The following is a 19,272-nucleotide window of genomic DNA, read 5'->3' as shown; positions in this document are numbered from 1 at the left end:
AGTAAATGCAAAACAAATTGTAGGAGGCAAAGCCTTGGCATTTTTGTGGAAACCTACTGCTGCATAAAGTGGTTGATCCAACTACTTGGTCATTTTTCGCTTTTCAGGTTTCCTTTAAAATCACTGCCATTAGCATATGGGTCACAGGAATCATGGCAATATCGTCAGTCAAATCACATACTGGGCAGCAGGGCATTAATTCATCAGGAAACAATGTTAGCTGTGTATTTTTTTTCTCCTTTGCAAGCCTTGCCAAAGACTTGGTTTCCTAAACCTCCATATTTATGAGCATTTGTTTATCTGCCTTTTGTAGCTTCTGAAAATCTGTGAGTTCCTAAAGGGCAAGGATTGTCTTATTTATTTTTGTATCTCTGAAGCCTAGCAGAGGGAGCCTACTGGGTAATGTTTGTTGACTGTTGAAGGAGCCTTCAGATCCTCAACCAGTCAGAAAAGTTATAAAGAAGTCATTTATTTAAGATGGAAGATCACAGTGTCTTTTATTTTAGTGTTGTTATTCCATGTATGTGTGTACATTTGTCTCTTCATAGAAGAGATTTTTCAGTCATTCCTATAGGAACTAAGAGAAAGAAGGGTAGGAAATTTCATTTATTCTCAAATCTAATGAGGGGACTGCAATGAATCTGGCACCTTGGAGATTTTTCCAACTCTTAAAAATGCCATGATTTACAAAGTGGGAATCAAAGTTCACATTGGACTGCCAATGCCCCAGGTTTGACTGCTGTCATCCTGGCCCTCCCCACTTGGAGGGCTGACAGAGCTGTAAACTGTGCCTTCTGAAGTTCCCTGTGATAGGGCTGTATGGGCCTTAGCATGTCAGAGGTGAGATTTACAACTGTGTGGCCTCTACCGTGTATGACAAATGATCCCAGATGATGAGAACAGCAACAAAGAGGGCAGCTGAAGCTGGAATTACAAGAGTATTTATCTGGGGAAGGACAATATGACTTCAGCTCTGAGAGTGATGAATTTTGGATGATACCACTTGCGAGTAATTAACCAAATAGGAGCAAGGTCTTGTGTGGAACGGAGGCGACCTGAAGTATAAAATGATGTTTGTAATTCATAATGAGACTCGGAGGCCTGACAGATCATTAACTTTATCAGAATTTATAATATTTTTTAAAGTTAATTAGCCGGGCGCAGCGGCTCACGCCTGTAATCCCAGCACTTTGGGAGGCCGAGGCGGGCAGATCACGAGGTCAGGAGATCGAGACCACAGTGAAACCCCGTCTCTACTAAAAAATACAAAAAAATAAAAAAAAAATAAAGTTAATTAGCTTCCCATATTTAAAGAAATGCAAATGGAAGCCCCCAGACAGAACTCCAGGTAGCCTAGACTCCAGATGGCCTGATGAAGGTGCTGAAATCCTCTGATACCTGGTATATAAAAAAGCTGACCTTCCTTGGAGATACAGATGAGATGTGGTCCTGAGTAAGAATGGGAAAAAAATATATAGGGAAGTTTGGTGAGCAGCCTAAATATCTGACGAAGGTAACGATGCCCGTAACTAACACTTTTTGGGTGCTTACATTATGCAAAGCACTGTTTCATACAATTACTTGCTTGAAGCAACACTAGTATTACCTTTCTTTTCATAGAAAAGGAAACTGGTGTCCACAGAGGACCCAAGATTGCCCAAGATTACCCAACTAGTAGGTGGTGAAGTCAAGTTTCTATGTCTGTTGGTTTGAATTCAGAGCCCATATATTTAACATTATACTGACTTCTCAAGTTTTCAGATTTCATTTAAAATCCTTAGGATTAGCAATCACAGACATGGAAATGATAGTGCAGACTAAGAATGAAGCGATGTTTGAGATAACAGCTTTAAATTCTGGTTCCTCATCACGCTTGCCTAGAACCAACAACAACAAAATGCTTATACAAGCACTGGAGACCCTACCCAGAGATCATGATCTAATTGAAGTGCAGCCAGAGTAGGTATGTTAAAAGCATAAATGTCCCAAGGTGATTCTCATGTAGAACTAGGTCTGAGAACACAGGCAAGGAATAGAGGATTGGAAGCATGCAAGCCCGGAAGCTCTTGGCCCAGTCAACAGCTAAACTTTGTACGTGGAGCTGCATACGCTCAGGAATCATAGGTTGCTAACTTTGATTTTGTGAATAAAATAATTATCTGGGTATTAGAAGATTCATTAGGATGTGTTATCTCCAAGAGAATTTCAGGTTCCAACATTTGGCAATGTTGATAATCCAGGGCATTGTGGAAAGCTATCTTGTCGAGTCAGGGGAAGCAGATGTTAGACAATCACGCAGTTAACTGATGACATGTAATCACAAGAAAAGTGCTTCAAAGTACAAATACAAGACTGATAAAGTCTAGAAAAAGGTCTTATTTTCTGATGTTCCTAGAGTGTTGCAAGATGCCTGGTATCTTAAAGGCTAAATAAAAGGTATCTACTGAATGTATAAATTAGTGGAAGAAATATGTTAATATTTCCAAAATGTAGAGAGTTAAGTCTGAAGAAACTATAGAGCTGTAAGAATTCTACCAATCTTTAGCAACATACTCAACTAAATTTTTGGAAAAATTGTTAAGCCCATAGAAACAAAAGTAATTCCTTAGAAACTACAACAGATTATTAAAATCAAGTAATTCCAGATGAACCTGGTTGCCTATGCTGAGAGAATGAGGCTGGATTGATATATCTATGTACCCATTCAACAAATACTTACTGACTGTCTTTTTGTGCCAATTAAGTGCTGGCTGTTAGTAGACAAGGTGCCTGGTCTCATGGTACTTTTTCCTGTGCAGATACTAGAGTAGGCAAACAGGAAAGAAGTAAGCAAACCCAGCCAGTGAGATTCTGGGTTGTTGGCCGACACCACAAAGTAAATGACAGCACATCACATATCCACGGGCATATAATCATGGGCTAATGGTGGGTGTACAAGAAGGAAGGCAGGTGACTTTAGAGGAACAGTCGGGGGGACTTCTCTGAGGAGGTGACATTATAATTAAGAATCACATTGGCAGAAGGAGTCAACCTTGTAAATTCTGGGAACAATTGTTCAACAAGAACTTTTACTTGCCTGTAAGAAACCTCAATTTTATTTCACATGAATCAAGAAGGGGAATGCTATGCTTTCATTCCTTCTTTATAAAGAACATTTTGGTGACTGTGTAAAAGATGGTTTTGGGGTGAGTGTAGTGTGGAAGCAGGAACTCCAGACAGGAGGCTACTTAACAACTCCAGGTAGGAACTGACAGAGGCTTCTACTCACAAAGGTGGGAGAAGTACATGGATTTAAGATACCTTTTGGAGGAAGCAACTGATAGAGTTACTGTGAGCTGTAGATAAGTTGCGCAGGACTTGAAGTTATAGAGAAGGAAGAACAAAGGCTGCTTCCCAGAGTTTTGCATAGGCAAGTGGATGGAGAGTGCTACTGTTTACTGAGATGGGGAGGAGTGCTAGAGAAGAGCAGGTTGCTGAGGGCACCACTAACCTAGAGTTCCATTTTGCTATATTCTATTTAATATATCTACTATACTTTAAGTGGAAATATCAAGTAGGCTGCTGCATACATCATCTCTGAGGTCAGGCCGTGAGATACAAATGTGGGGTGACCAGCATGTAGATGTGCTTAAGTTTACAAAACTCTGTCAATTCAGCAAAGCATGGAGTGTAGATGGAAAAGTAGTAGAAGAACTGAGATAGCCAGTTAGCAAACTGAGATAGCCAACTAGCAAGTGAGATAGGAGGAAAAACGAGGTTTTAAAAATATGGACATAGCTTTTTGAATCAAGTACTGCTGAGAGCTTAAGTGAATTAAGAGACATTAAGTGTCCACTGAATTGGGCTTCTTGGAAATCACTGGTGATCTTGAGAAAAGTAGTTTCTCTAGAACATTCTGTATTAGTCAGAGTTTCCCTAGAGAAACAGAACCAGTAGGATACTTATATATATTAAAAGACGAATTGCAAGGAATTGGCTTATACAATTGTGGGTCTGGTTAAACGTGCCTGAAGTACATAGGGCGGGCCATCAAGAAGGGGAAGCTGGAAACTCTCAGGAAGGATCTGAAACTGTAGTCCACAGGTGAATTTTCGTCTCTCTCAGGGAAATTTCTGTTCTGCTCTTGAAGCATTTCAACTGATTGAATTAGGTCCATTTAGATTACTTAAGATAATCTCCTTTACTTAAAGTCAAATGATTGTAGACACCAAAAATATCACAGCAGTAACTACATTAGTGTTTGGTTGGATAACAGGGGACTATAAATAGCCAAGTTGACATGTTAAACTGCCCATCGAATGTCTCAACAGTGATTGGAATCAGTTGCAGTGTGAAGGGAGGTAAGCAGGTGGGGAGAGCAACTGAAGAGAAGTTTTAGAGAGAAGCCATTCTGTGAACAGGAGAGAGGAGGAAAAGGAGAGGTAGTTGCTAAAGAGAGCCATGAGCTTTTGTTGTTTTGTTTGGTGGTGCTTACAGTAAGATTTTATGTTTATAGAAACAATCGAGTCGAACTTGGGCACGGTAGCTCACCCCTGTAATCCCAGCACTTTGGGAGGCCGAGCTGGGTGTATCACGAGGTCAGGAGTTCGAGACCAGCCTGGCCAACATGGTGAAACTCCATCTCTACTATAGATACGAAAATTAGCCAGACATGGTGGTGCATGCCTGTAATCCCAGCTACTTAGGAGGGTGAGGCAGGAGAATCAGTTGAACTCAGGAAGCAGAGGTTGCAGTGAGCTGAGATCTTGCCATGCACTCCAGCCTGGGCAAGAAAGCGAGGCTCCATCTCAAAAAAAAAAAAAAAAAAAAAAAAAAAGAAAGAAAGAGAGAGAGAAAAGGAAAGAAAGAAAGAAAGAAAGAAAAAGAAAGAAAACCAATCCAGTCAAATAAAAAACATAATAATGCTGAAAGGGAGAATTAGGTTCAGAAGGCATGCTAACCCATTGGTTTTAGATACAAACTGAGAAATGTATTCGTTTTTTAAATTATTTCCCCCAAATAAAAAAAAGTACCAAAGCATCAGCACTAGTGATTGAAGATTATAGGGTTCCTGCTTGAGGCACAACATAAAGACATTCTGTGTCCGACAACCCCCCAAGGTTGTTAACTTCCCATTACTGGTGAGGTTGACCTGAAGGCAGTTTATCCCATTGGAGGATGCACTAGACCTGGAGCCTACATGGAGAAAGGTAGACTCTGTTACCACAAAGTCAGGAGTTCTTTCCTTGGCTTAGAACTGGGCTTTAGCAGACCTCTGAACCTTCTCATACTGTAGAAAAGATACATGTTATCGTTATTATTTTTCTGGATAGAGTGTTCCTTATCAGATTATCCAAGGGGTCCATCACCAGAAGATGCTAAACATGCTGCTCAAAGACATCTTTCAACCCTGCAGCCTGTGATTTAACTCGATGCTGTGACTCTTTCTGTGCAAGTAGACAGTGTGGGTGAACAATTGGCATGAAAAATAAGTACAACTGAACAAACTGAGAAAAAGCAAAAGGATAAGGACATGTTAAAGAGTAATAAGATTCTTAGATCAAAATAGATGGCTGGCATAATAATATTAACAAACTGTTAATTGTAGCATAAAAGCTTCATACTGTATTTTAAAATAACCTAACAGTGACAAATTGTTATCAAACAGGAGGTGACAAGAGGAGCTTGATGCCCCAGACATCCCAGGATAGGACACATATACCCTTGTAGGTGTTCTGTGCTTTATCATACAAAGTTTGGAGTGGAAGGCAGTTCCTCCTGGGCCTAATGGTTTGTTGATGCATCTGTTCTAAACCATATTCTTTCTGAAAGTGCTTGTTCAAGATAAATACAGTCATTTCACCAGTAAATTCCCTGTGTGCAGGGCTTTATTTTTAGCGACACTCTATATCCATAGTTTACTTGGAGAATTTGTAAACATTCAGCTTTTTGGATTTCCATTTTCAGAAATTATAATCCAGTATGTATGGGATGGGGCGAGGGAAATGCATTTTCTAGGCAACACTCCTATTGATTCTGATACAGGCATTCAGTTGATCTCACTATGGAAAACAGTACAGACATGTACTCATTAAGAATTCCTACAGCCCAAAACAGGAATCTACTGAACTAGTTTGGATGAAAGTGTTAGTGATCAAATGTGTTTATGCATTAGGGGCCATTGAATTTTAGCATATAAGCAGAATATGTCACTGCTTACGGCAGAAAAACTATTTATTATGATGCAATTTTAGGTTTCAGTATAAAGCCCGCAGGAAAGAATTATAGGGATGGGAATCTTCCCTGAATAATTTTAACCTTATTCTAGAGTGATCACTAGTTCTACCCATCTTTATAATCTTTATGTGCAAGATAGAACTCTAATTTCAAATTTAATACAAACAATTCACAGATGAATGAATGAAGGAGATCATTTCAAGGAGAAAGCATCTTGTGAATTACATTTAGTTGTTCTTTCTCCTCGTCTTCTAGAACAAGTCAAGAAGGTGAATGCTTTTCTCTCATAGCTCTGGGAAAGCAGGGCAGAGAAGACTTTATAATACCTAATGCCACTTCCGGGGAAGAATTAAACTCAATTTTGTTTAACTGCAAAGGACAAATGGTTACTTGATTCCCCAAGAGTTATTAATTTTGAATGTTTCATTGAGCCTTTATCACACCATCACAACTAAATTCCTACAGTCCTAAGTAGAATGTTTTTTCTACTTTGGGATTGAATTGAACATTTTTAAATATGCATATGAAAGTCTAGAAACAACTTTAAAATAAGATGATTGTCAATCTCAATGTAGATAAACTGATGTTACGTAGGCGGTGCCACTCACACTCAGCAATGGTAAAGGGTACATGTGAGTACTTACTATAGGAACATCCGTAGACCTCGACTCTCATGCCAATCTTCCCACTGGGATTCCATTCCAGGGGCACAAAGCGAACAAATCGGGCTCTCACTGAGTGCAATAGCTTGTGGTGCACCACGCTGTCAGCATTCATGTTTCCTGCAAAGGTCTGCAGAGAAGAAAGGAGAGGCAGTGAGGTCTGTGTTATCATGGAATTTCAGTGGAAAACCATATTTGTTACTCCACGAACTCGTACTGAGAACATACCTAATTTCTCACGTATTTCAAATGAAATATGACTTGGGTGAAAATCCTGCACCATGTTTGTTTATTTTCAGAAATACTTCACATTATTCTTTAAGAAATCCCTTTTAGGCTGGGTGAAGTGGCTCACGCCTGTAATCCCAGCACTTTGGGAGGCTGAGGCAAGCGGGTCATGAGGTCAGGAGTCTGAGACCAGATTGGCCAGCATGGTGAAACCCTGTCTCTACTAAAAACACAAAAAAATTAGCTGGGCATGGTGGTGTGTGCCTGTAATCCCAGCTACCCAAGAGACTGAGGCAGGATAATCACTTGAACCCAGGAAGCGGAGGTTGCAGTGAGCCAAGATCATACCACCGCACTCCAGCCTGGGCGACAGAGGGAGACTCTGTCAAAAAAAAAAAAAAAAAAGAAATCCCTCTTAAACATTTTATGAATAAAGCAATTCTAGCAAGTCCTGAGGCATGACACCTAAAAGCTTTACAAAGTTAACAATACAATGAAATTCCCATGTTCCTAATGTCCATTCGCACTGAGGAATGGAAGATAACTGACAATCTGCTTTTAGAAGGAAAGGATTTTATTGAAGTAATTGTTACCAATAATTGAGGCCAGTCACTATGCTAAGCACTTTCCATTATCATTAACACCATTTCACAGATTTTTAAAAAAAGAAGCCTAGAAAGAGAAAAAGGGAAGGAAAAAAATCTCCAAATCACCCAATTGGCTAGTAATTAGTCTGAAATTTCTACAGCTTTCTACTCTTCAACAATTTCATTGTTGTTACAGGAGGGAGACAATGCAACTCAGATTTATATCTTGTTCTTTTTCATATTTCCTTGTGAAGCTTAAGCAAAAGAATACACAGCACAAAAGCTATGTGGTCTACTAACATTGTACTTCATAGCCTTTAAAAACATGAATGACATGTGAACAACAAGAATGACAACGAACTACTCATCAGAAAAAAAAAAAAAAAAAGGAAATCCAAAATGCTGAAAGTAAAATGCTATCAACCCAGCATTCTATATCCAACGCTGGAACTCAGAAAATGATACCCCAAAACATGGCACTTTGACATACAACTAAAGAAGTTGCCTCAATTCTCTCTTACCTTCCCCTCCTCATTCCAACTCTCAATACTTCGTTCCAAAGCACAGGTTAAGGCTATTCTCTGAAGTTCTTTTATCTACTTGGAAACTGAACCCACCAAAGAGAAACAATTGTCTTCAATCCCCTCCCTGAAATGTAATTAATTAGGGAAGATTACAACTCATATTACAGAGAGAAAAAAAAAAAACTAAAAATTAAGCACCACACCTAGAATCCAGATGATCTTTATCTCTAATCCTACTCAATGCCTAAAAAGAATTATTAAAAATACTCTGAGCATTGGGCTCATTCATTTTCCCTGAAAATTATTGGGGGACTTTTTTTTTGCTGCAGATGAAATCCAAAGGCTCACACCTAATATATTTTTTTAATTGGAGTAAATATACGTAGCAAAAAATGTATCATTATAACCAATTTAAAGTAAATAATTCAGGGCATTAAGCATATTCACGTTGTCGTACAACCATCACCACCATCCTTCCCCAAAACGTTTTCATCATCCCAATCATACCTCATCTTTAAGATGGGATGTCAGCTAGCATACCGATTTGCTTGCTTCATTATGAATCATCAACGTTCTTCCTTTCAGCTTCTAATATTCATAGATAAAACCTACTTGCTGGTGTGCAATCAATGTCAACCAATGAAAAGAAGATCCATTGCTTTCGCAAATGACCAAAGTGAAAATCAAGTAAGATAATTTTGTCTATTTAATGAAATCCATTTTCAAAGACCTTAACCTTAACCTTGATTATATTTTAATAGCACCTGTGGATTTAGGTTATCTTGCATAATCTTTGACATTTCTACTACGCACAAAACACCCGCTAGCTAATAGCTCTGAAATTAGGCAATTGATGTAATTACTATCATGTATCACAAAGTGGCTTATAAAGAAGGAATTGGTTCACTTTCTATTTTGCAGCCCCTTCTGCAGCAAAACTCTCATACAAAAGAATGACTTAGTGGCGAGGAATTTCTTGAGGTTCAAATTCAACATTTCAGCTCCCAGGTTGGTCAAAGCTTTGAACATTTTCTCTTTATCCAGATGGAGAATGGCTTTATTTGACAGAAATGCTCTTCCACATCCCCTGCTCCCAGCACTAGCATCTGGCACAGGTATGAAGCTGTCCTCCTTCCCTGCTCACCTGGAAAGGATGCCTCCCTGTGGAGTTTAGTTCTTTTAAAATGTCCTTGCATCCATACCACTTTGATATGTATGAGGGAAGGAAGGGAGATGGGTTCTGGTGGTTTCTTACTGTTTTGGGCAGAGTAAAAGTGTGTCATGTTTTTCTACAGCCTAACTGTGGAACCTTCTGTTCAGCACTCTCAATTCCCTACTGATTGCTACTGATTGTGTGCACCATATCTCACCTCCCCAGGCATGTGAGTCCGTAGGTCTATAGCATTATTTATTTAATCCAAATGTGCAGTAGAAATTTATCCACCTTCAAATGACTGGCTGCCCCTTCTGAGTTTGGCATAATTTGTAGATCGAATATCACATACACACACACACACACACACATCTTAAAACAATGTTTAAAATTTGATCGCATGCTCCAGATTAGTTTCATGACCTGGCAATGCTTTATAGGAGTTAATCCCATGACTAATGTATGGTGTGCTCCAGTGAGAAGGAATCTTGGACTCTCATTCTGAGAAGAGGCAGCCTTAGTATTGCAATCTCACAGTCTCAAAGTCCTACTATCCCAGAGACACATCGTTTGCAGTTTCATAGTCTTAGAGGCTCATGTCAAGTAGATCCAAGGTCTCACAGTTCTGAGATCTCGAAGTTTTCAATGCATGGTCCCAGGGACTTCCTGGTGCTAGCAGCTTAAGGTCACCTAGAAAGCATTAACAGTAGAGGCAGATTGAATCTAAACAAAGCTACAATCAGCCCCTCCCCAAGTTCACCAGTGGATCAAAGTCAATCAATCACTTATCAATGCCGGAAGTTATGTGCCGGATGAATAGCAAGAAAAGATCTTCCTGTTAGATGTATTAAAGCCACCAACCTATCCAAAGCCATCTCAGTTGTTGAATGTAACATGTGAACAACAAGAATGACAACAAACTACTCATCAGAAAAAAAAAAAAAATGGAAATCCAAAAATGCTGAAAGTAAAACACTATCAATCTAGCATTCTATATCCAATGCTGGAACTCAGGAAATGATACCCCAAAACATGGCACTTTGACATACAACTAAAGAAATAGCCTCAATTCTCTCTTACCTTCCCCTCCTCACTCCATCTCTCAATACTTTGTCTGTTCCAAAGCACAGGTTAAGGCTATTCTCCGAAGTTCTTTTATCTACTTGGAAACTGAACCCACCAAAGAGAAACACAATTGTCTTCAATCCCCTCCCTGAAATGTAATTAAGTAGGGAAGATTACAACTCATATTACAGAGAGAAAAAAACTAAAAATTAAACACCACACCTAGAACACAGATGATCTTTATCTCTAATCCTATACAATGCCTAAAAAGAATTATTTATTAAAAATAGTCTGAGTACTGGGTACATCCATTTTCCCTGAAAATAGTTTACTGCTCTTCAAAATTACCACAGTTCTCCCATCTCCCTTTCCCCTGTGAAGAAGGGTATTGAAGCACCTGAACCTCATTGAGTTATTGAGTCATATTCTCTAGCAACTCCCCTGGGCTTATCCATGTTAAATACACTGATATGCCTTTTCTTTCTAGTATCCTGCCATTGTTAATTTGTTACATTTGTTAATTTTCAGTGAACCTTTAGAAAGAAGAGAGGAAGCTTTCCCCTGACCTCTACAACCCCCCCCTCAAAAAATAGCTTTCAAATATGAAGGAAAAGAAACAGTTCCATGAACAAAATAAATAATTTATTAGCTATAAAGCTGCTAAGAAATGCTAATACAAAAGTAGAAGAAATTGATGCCAGGTGAAATTTGTGGTGTATAGGAAGGAATGATGAGCTCTCAATCCCGCTAGTGAAAATGTATCAAAAGGAAAGGAAATTAGTATATCAAAAGGATACCTGCATTCCCATGTTTATCACAGCACTACTTACAACAGCAAAGATATAGAAACAACGCGTGTCCATCAATAGATGAATAGTTAGAGGAAATGTAGTATATGTATTATTCAGCCACAAAAAAGTATGAAATCACGTCATTTGCAACAACATGGACGGAACTGGAGGTTATTATATTAAGTAAAATAAGCCAGCTACAGAAAGACAAGCTTCACATGTTTGCACTCATATGTGAGAGCTAAAAGTAAGTTGATCTGATGGAGGTAGAGTAGAATGATAGTTACCAGAAGCCAGGAAAGGTATATGTGAGGTTGGGATGAAAAAAGATTGGTTAATGAGTACAAACATGTAGTTAGATAGAGGAAATATGTTCTAATGTTTAATAGCACAGTAGAGTGACTATAGTTAACAACAACATGTATTATATATTTTAAAATAGCTAGGAAAGGTGATTTGAATTATTCCCAATACAAATAAATGATAAATGCTTGAGCTGATGGATATCCCAAATACCCTGACTTGATCTTTGCACATTCTGTGTATGTATCAAAATATCACATGCACACCAGAACTGTGTAAAGGTATTACACATCAATTTAAAAATCAAATGAAAACTGCATGGTTAAATATAAAAGACTATTTTTCTTTCTTAAACATTTTAAAAGTCAGTACATAGTTTTTTAAAAAATAATATCTTGTAACGTTTGCAAGGCATGTAGAAGGAAAATATATGTGAACAAAACCAAAAAGGATGGAAAGTACAGAAAATGGAATTATACAAGAGGACAAAAAATCAGAAAGGATATGAAAGATTCAAATAACATTATCAGTAAAATTGACCTAATTTACATTCATGGAACCCTCCATTCAACAACTGCAGATTATACATTAAAGTCCACACAGCACATTCACTGAGACCATATCCTGCACAATAAAATAGGTCTTAGTTAAAACCGTACAGTTTGTTTTTTAACCACAATTGAATTAAATTAGGAATCAATAATAAATTATCTAGAAAAACCTCAAATATTTGGAAGTTAATCTACACAGTTTTAAGTAACCCGTAGGTCAAAGAACAAATCTAAATGGAAATTAGAAATTAGTTTGAATTGCATGATGATAAAAACACTGTATCAAAGCTTGTGGGACACAGTTAAAACAGACCTTAGAGAAAAACTTGTGGCTTAGTGCTTTGTACATAAGAAGAATAACATAAAATTAAAAATCTAATTTTCCACTTCTAGAGGCTAGCAAGACAGTAAATTTAATACAGAATATTAGTAGATTGGAATATTACTCAACAATAAAAAGTAACAAAGTGCTGATCCCTGCAACAACACATTAGTTGAGCAAAATAAGCCAGCCATAAAGAGTGCAAACAGCACGATTCCACGCATATAAAATTCTAAATTAGGCAGATCTAAGCTCTGAGGATGGAAACCAGATCAGTACTTTTCTTGACAGTGTGAGGCCATGAATAACTACAAAGAACATTCATCAATTCATTTGATCATAGCATTCTTGTGAAGTAGGTAGGCTGTTTTATCTTCATTTTAAAGGTGAGAAAACTTAATTTTGGAGAGGTTAAGTGATCCGAGGTCGTAAGTAAAAAAAATTATCAGAAGTTGAGACTAGATTATAGAGATTCTGATGAGAGTCTAGTGACCCTTTTACTTCACTCCCATAATCACCTCCATATATAAGTGGAGTCCGGTTTCTGCAACCAAGTAATTGCAGTGGCTGCATCATAGCTACCGTTTTCAAGGGTCTCCTCCATGCCAGGCACTTGCTAGGCTCTTTGCATGTATTAGTTCACTTTGTCCCACTTATCATCAAAGAAGGTTTCAGCCCACTTCCTCGCTAAAAGAGACACCCTGTTCCCACCCCTCCACATGTATTTAATCCTTCTGAATTTGCAGTACATCTTACAAACATGTGGCTCATTGATGTAGTCTCGCCGCCTCATGAGGAAAACCCTGGGGCTCAGAGAGATTAATGGCAAGAACACACTGCAAAATCAGTGCAGGTCCTTTCCATTTACAATTCTGAGTGATATTATATGCACTACTTCTCAGAAATTTGTCTTTTCTCTTTTCCCCAACCGCCCCCACCCGCCACCCCCACAACCTTAAGTACTAATATACTGAATTTATCCATAGACCTTTTAAAGTTATAATGAGATAAATGTTATTATATTTGTTACTCTCAAATATCATTCATATGATTCTTAACAAAGCTGTTCACTGATCTTATCCCTACACGGAAACACGGTTTAGGAGTTTGTCTTTCCTTCCCTGGAGTTAAAGAACTTGAGGCTTAGAGAAGTTTCTTGTAATGGTCACAGAGAGAGTGAAATTTGCTCTTCAAAGAGAATCTCAATCTCCCATCTTCTTCCAAGAACTCTCCACCACATTTGGCCTGAATATTAGAAAAGAAAATAAGCACATAGAAAGGAGATCACAGGGAGAGCTTACTCAGGATTGACACACAGAAGAATATGCCAGAAGTGAAAGAAAAGAGTATCAGTCAGCATTCACCCCCTGCCCTTTTGCCACTCAGTCATTCCTAAGTGTTCAACACTGTTTGGTTAATGAATGGAAGAACTTGTGGTCACACAAAAGTGCTGATGCTCTTCCTTGACTTTGTTAAGCAGGTCATGGTGTGGGCAGACACTGTGAGGCTAAGGCAAGATTGGTGCTGGGACTGATCAGTGGAGAGTGGACAGGTCTGAGCTGGCTGCCACCAGAGCCACTCATTTGGATTCTGTGAATTCACTGTAGCCAGCCGACCTACACTGTTGACTTTGACTGGCAGTGAGATTACAAGTATCCAGGTGCCACCAGGCAGATGTTATTAATTTGCCTAACTACAGTCTGTGCAAGAAATGACAGGTACAACAACAAAATTCTGCATCAGTGACCTTGACAGGGGATGTCGGGAATTTTCAGGGAGACTCTGTTGCAAGTCTGGTGCTCTGCCAAACACACCACCTTGCCTAAGGGTCCATGTTAAGAGAAGCAGTGGGAAAGAAAAGAGATGAACTTTGGGTGCTAATCCTAACATCCCCGCGGATACGGTTTGGCTGTGTCCCCACCAAAATCTCATCTTGAAATGTTGCTCCCATAACCCCCACATGTCATGAGAGGGACCCAGTGGGAGGTGATTGAATCATGGGGGTGGGTTTTTTCCCATGCTATTCTCGTGCTAGTCAATAAGTCTCACAAGATCTGATAGTTTTAGAAAGGGCAGTTCCCCTGCACATGCTTTCTTACCTGCTGCCACGTAAGACGTGCGTTTGGTCCTTCTTAGCCTTCTTCCGTAATTGTGAGGCCTCCCTAGCCATGTGGAACTGTGAGTCAATTAAACCTCCTTCTTTTATAAATTACCCAGTCTCAGGTATGTCTTTATTAGCAGCATGAGACTGGACTAATATGATTTGCCCCGTCATCCCCAGCAAGGCACCCGGACTATAATTCCTCTTTGAATCTGGATTGTATCTCGTTTTAAACTGCATTGTCTAGAACAGTGCATGGAGCACAGTATTTCTTAAAGGTATATTGAAATGGATTTCAGTAACCCAAGCCAAATATGTGTACTTTTTTCAAAATCAGTCAATTTACAAACAGCATCTTAATGCTGCACATACTGTTATTAAAGACTTGCTGAATAACTGGGTGAATGAATGAACAAAGAAACATAAAAAAAAAACTTTTCTTAATCTGTTTACTCATCAAGAAAATAGAGAAAATGAAGTCTCCAGGGAAGATGTGAATCTTACATGTAATACATATGCAGATGACACTTCATTTTGTAGGTTCTTCAATACATGCAATACTCTTCAAGAGAAAGAAAGAGAGAAAAAAAAGAAAGGTGGGTTCCAATAGAAAATACTTGTAAAAATATCTTTGTATGACAGTGTACGCTGAAGCAACGACCTGCTAATACCTCGAGCCACATACAAGGAATGTGTCAATGACACTTACATTTTCTGAATGACTTTCAAAGGGATGTCCCCCCAGAAGAGTACAAACTAAAGTTAAGGAGGAACTAGCAGCACAGAGGTAATTAGAAATGATTGGTTTTCTTTTCTAATTTAAGAAGGTACATTTAATAAGGCAAAGGGTAATTAACATGCAAACCACAGACTTAAAGCTAAAATTGACAAACCCATTCAGCCTTCAAAGTTCCAAACTGCTATTCAGAGCAGTGCAAAAATGGATTTCAGACAGGCAGTTATAGAAAAGAAAATGAGAGAAATCGGTTTTAGGCACTGGCCACTACTGGTAGCTAAGAGGAACTCTGAAATGATAGATTTGAGGAGACAAAAATGAGAGTTAAATGATTGAACTCTCCTTTTCCCCCACTCTTCCTTATTTGGAGCACAGGGTCTATTATATCATAAGTGCATATGTGTGTATCTACTTGTCGTTTAACAGCGACAGTTATTTGATTAGCTTAAAAGACCACTCAGAATTTGATTGCTAAGAATCCTGTTGTAACTTAACAGTTGGCAAGAGGGGAATGACTGATTGGCACCACTTGTCACCCTGCTTGCTTTGCCTGGTTATGACCTCCAGATTAGAGAAACAACACAAGGATTTCAGCCAACACTAGAGAAAAGCTGACATTCCAGTCTGATCTCACCACCAGTTGTGTGGGTATAGGCTCTCAGAGCTGTGCTAGTGACAATCACGTGCTCATGTTCTCTCCCTTCTCTCAGGGAGTCGCTATCAACTCTGTGCTCTTACTCTGTTGGAGTTGTGTACCTGGGACACTGAAGATGTATTTGTTTATGCCTCTGTCTCTGGCAGTAAAAATTCCCTTCAGTGGGTATTAGTGCTTCCTCATTCCCAGCCCAGCCTTGGCACATCTTCTGTGACACATGTGCTCCCGTGCCACCAGTGGTCAACTTGACATTTTCCTCCTAGTCTCCTTGTCCTGGCCTTCACTGTCATTCATTCTCCTGAAGCTTGATGTGGCCACTTCAGAAAATGAAATATGAAGGGATCCTAACATGGACCACTTTGTTATTCCTTTACCCCTGTGAAAGTTATTTCTGATGCAAATCTTATCAATATAGAGTCTCCTAATACACTCCTGGAACCCCTTCCTAAACCATCAGTTATATCCCTTTTTATTCTTAGTGAGGGGATATAATAGAACTTGTCAGCAGAAGTTACTCAGTAAACCTGTGAAGGTTGCAGGGGGTAATGTCTTCCATTAAGTGACTCTCCCACTGGAGACTCCAGTGTTGTCAGAGTGACCAGCACCTGGCCCCAGGCAGAAAAGCCCAGCTTCCCATAGAGGCAGTGCCCCATGACCATGGAGCTACTGCATCGCTACCCTCACTGCCCCATGAAAGTTATTACTTCTATATTCCATTTTCTCATCCTTCTTCTACTTTGATGAACAAGTGTCCTTGCCTGTGAATTATTTGCATCAAATCTCCTCCATCAATAACGTAAGTACAAATAGAATTTATTGAAAGTCAAGAGTTACAAGCACCAAGAAAGGGCATTGATAAAGTTATTTTAAGGTACATGTGGAAGAACCTAAATCACCATTGGGCCTCTGCCTATTTATGGCTTTAACAACCAAACACTAATTTAGAATGAAGTTTCTGAATAAAGTTCTCAAAATTCTTCCTAGAACAATATGAACTTTTGTATATAAGTAGTCTATCAGCATCCCTATGATAATGATAAGTGTCTGAGCCACTTAGTACTAGAAGATAAAATATGACAACTGATATTATGTACATCAACCCAGAAACAACGAGAAACATGCCTTTGTTGCCCACTGGCTTGTAGGATTCAGAAGAGAAATTCTTCTTGAAGGCATTGTGCATGTAAAGATAAATGTTTGTTAAGTAATTGACGGCATGTATATGACACCAGACTCCTCTGTTGCTACTGCTGTGTTTGTTCTGAAATTCTGGATTTTGTGTGACTTCTGCTGTGTTAAGTATAAGAGATAATTGGCTGGGCACGATGGCTCACGCCTGTAATCCCAGCAATTTGGCAGGACGAGACAGGTGGATCACATGAAGTCAGGAGTGTGAGACAGCCTGGCCAACATAGTGAAACCCCGTTTCTACTAAAAATACAAAAATTAGCGTGGTGGCACGCATCTGTAATCTCAGCTACTCAGGAGGCTGAGGCAGGAGAATCGCTTGAACCCAGGAGGCGGAGGTTGCAGTGAGCCAAGATCATGCAACTGCGCTCCAGCCTGGGCAACAGAGACTCGGTCTCAAAAAAAAAGTAATAAAAAAAAAGTGTAGGGGGTAATGAAGTGACTGTTGACAACAGTGTCATATATTTATGTTTCTGTCTCTGCACTGAGAGATAACACCAACATGTATGGCAGCTCCACCATATGGTACATGCCTGGAAAAGACTGAAATACCCTCTTAGCAAAATCACACTTTTCACATTCCACTAAAGAAAAACAAACAAACAAACAAACAAACAAAAACAATGCCTTTGCCCTTTCAAAAATTAAATAGAAATCTTTTTCAACTTTCTTGCCCATGACGTAGGGAACTAGAGCATGGGAGTTGGCAGGGCAGCCTGACCTTCTATTAGAGCACCTGGAGTTAAGGAGTGATATTGCAGCAAGGGCCAGGCCCAGAGCTAGGGAGAGGCTAACTCAGGTATACAGGGTAAAGCCTTGGGGCAAAGAGAAAAATAGAAACAAAGATGAAAAGGCTGCCAGTCTTCATAATGCCTTTATGTTCTTATGTGCATGGCAGTAGCTTTAGTAAGTGATCTTGACAAATCTTTTTCGTCTTCCCAGCATGATTTCTCTTTCTCTCTGTCTTGCATTATTTTCCTTCCTATGCTTATCACCACCTGACAAACTAAATATATGCATATATATTCATTTACTTGCCTATCTCCCTGCGATGACACTCTAAGCTTCATGAGAGCAGAGTCTTCTCCTAAAATCTCAAGCAGAACAGGTGGCCCATAAATCCTTGTTGAATGAAGAAATAATATGTAGCATTGGTTTCCCTATTTTTTTTTCATTATAAGCCCTGTTATGTTTTCATGGTGCATCTTGAGGGAATAGTGCTCCTCAGGAATCTGAATATAATGTCTTAATGGGAGATCTTCCTGGTCATGGCTTTGGATGGAAAACAAAGGATAGGAGTTTTGAGGAATGTTCTCAATGAAATGTCATTAGTTTAAGAGGAAACTGGTATGACATTATAGTTTAGAGTTCCTTCTACTACCACAGTGGATTTAGGAATCTTAAGTGTCAGGCTAGAGTGCTTCAGAGAGGCGAATAATAAAGCGTCAGTGTTCAAGGTTCACCAAGCCCTATGTTACCCAGACTATCCAAAATTATTTGAGGTGGAAGTATCAAAAGGAGTGAATGGGCAGCATATGAAGTCTGTGTTTCATCCTTGATGCCATTCCATACCTGGGAAAGTCAGCTTGTTAACCCCACAAACTACTCACAGACTGTGGGCTCTAGTTTCTGCCATCCTTTACATTTAATTGACCAGAGAATAAGCTAAGGCTGGTGCTGGTTTCATGAGAAACAAATGATGACTAAATAAATCTAGGATGCTCGCTCATCCTTATTTCCTCCCCTGAGCTTTCCAGGCTCACTTCCAGGGATGAACGTCTACACCAGCAGAAAAGCCCCAACTTGCCTGTCCTATAGTCAATTTTCGCCAAAGATAATTTCACCTCCCTGAATGGGAATCTTTGAGGAGATAGCAGATTCTTGCGGGAAAGAGGAATATGAAGGCAGACATCATGTGTCTTTTTTAATCATTCATTTTATTGAGATTTGGATCTTAAACTAGCACTCTATGGAGAAGATGTAAGCTCACTAACAGCCTTTGGCAAAACCAAATAATAACCCACGTTTATCATGATCTCCTCCTCTCTTCTTCACTCCTCTGTTCCCTTTCTTTTCTCAGGTGACTTTCAACTTTTTCTGTTGAATTGTAAGTAGCCCAAGCAATGAAATTTTTCCCTTCCTAGGGAAAATGAGCAGTTGAGGAGGCAAATTTTAAAAGGAACATGTGAA

At 39.2% G+C, this 19,272-nt stretch overlaps 1 protein-coding gene across 1 annotated transcript in view; it reads right to left on the bottom strand.

Moving 5' to 3' along the window:
- Window positions 1-19,272, bottom strand: part of CNTNAP5 (contactin associated protein family member 5) — an 870,373-nt gene that overhangs the window by 489,704 nt on the left and 361,397 nt on the right. The window contains exon 4 of the mRNA XM_031008908.2: window positions 6,861-7,008. Within this exon, the coding sequence (XP_030864768.2) occupies window positions 6,861-7,008 (148 nt within the window). The remainder of the gene's footprint in view (window positions 1-6,860; window positions 7,009-19,272) is intronic.

Source organism: Gorilla gorilla, chromosome 11 (genome assembly GCF_029281585.2).
Source record: "Gorilla gorilla gorilla isolate KB3781 chromosome 11, NHGRI_mGorGor1-v2.1_pri, whole genome shotgun sequence".
Taxonomy (NCBI): domain Eukaryota; kingdom Metazoa; phylum Chordata; class Mammalia; order Primates; family Hominidae; genus Gorilla; species Gorilla gorilla.
This window is presented reverse-complemented; position numbering and strand designations above follow the sequence as displayed.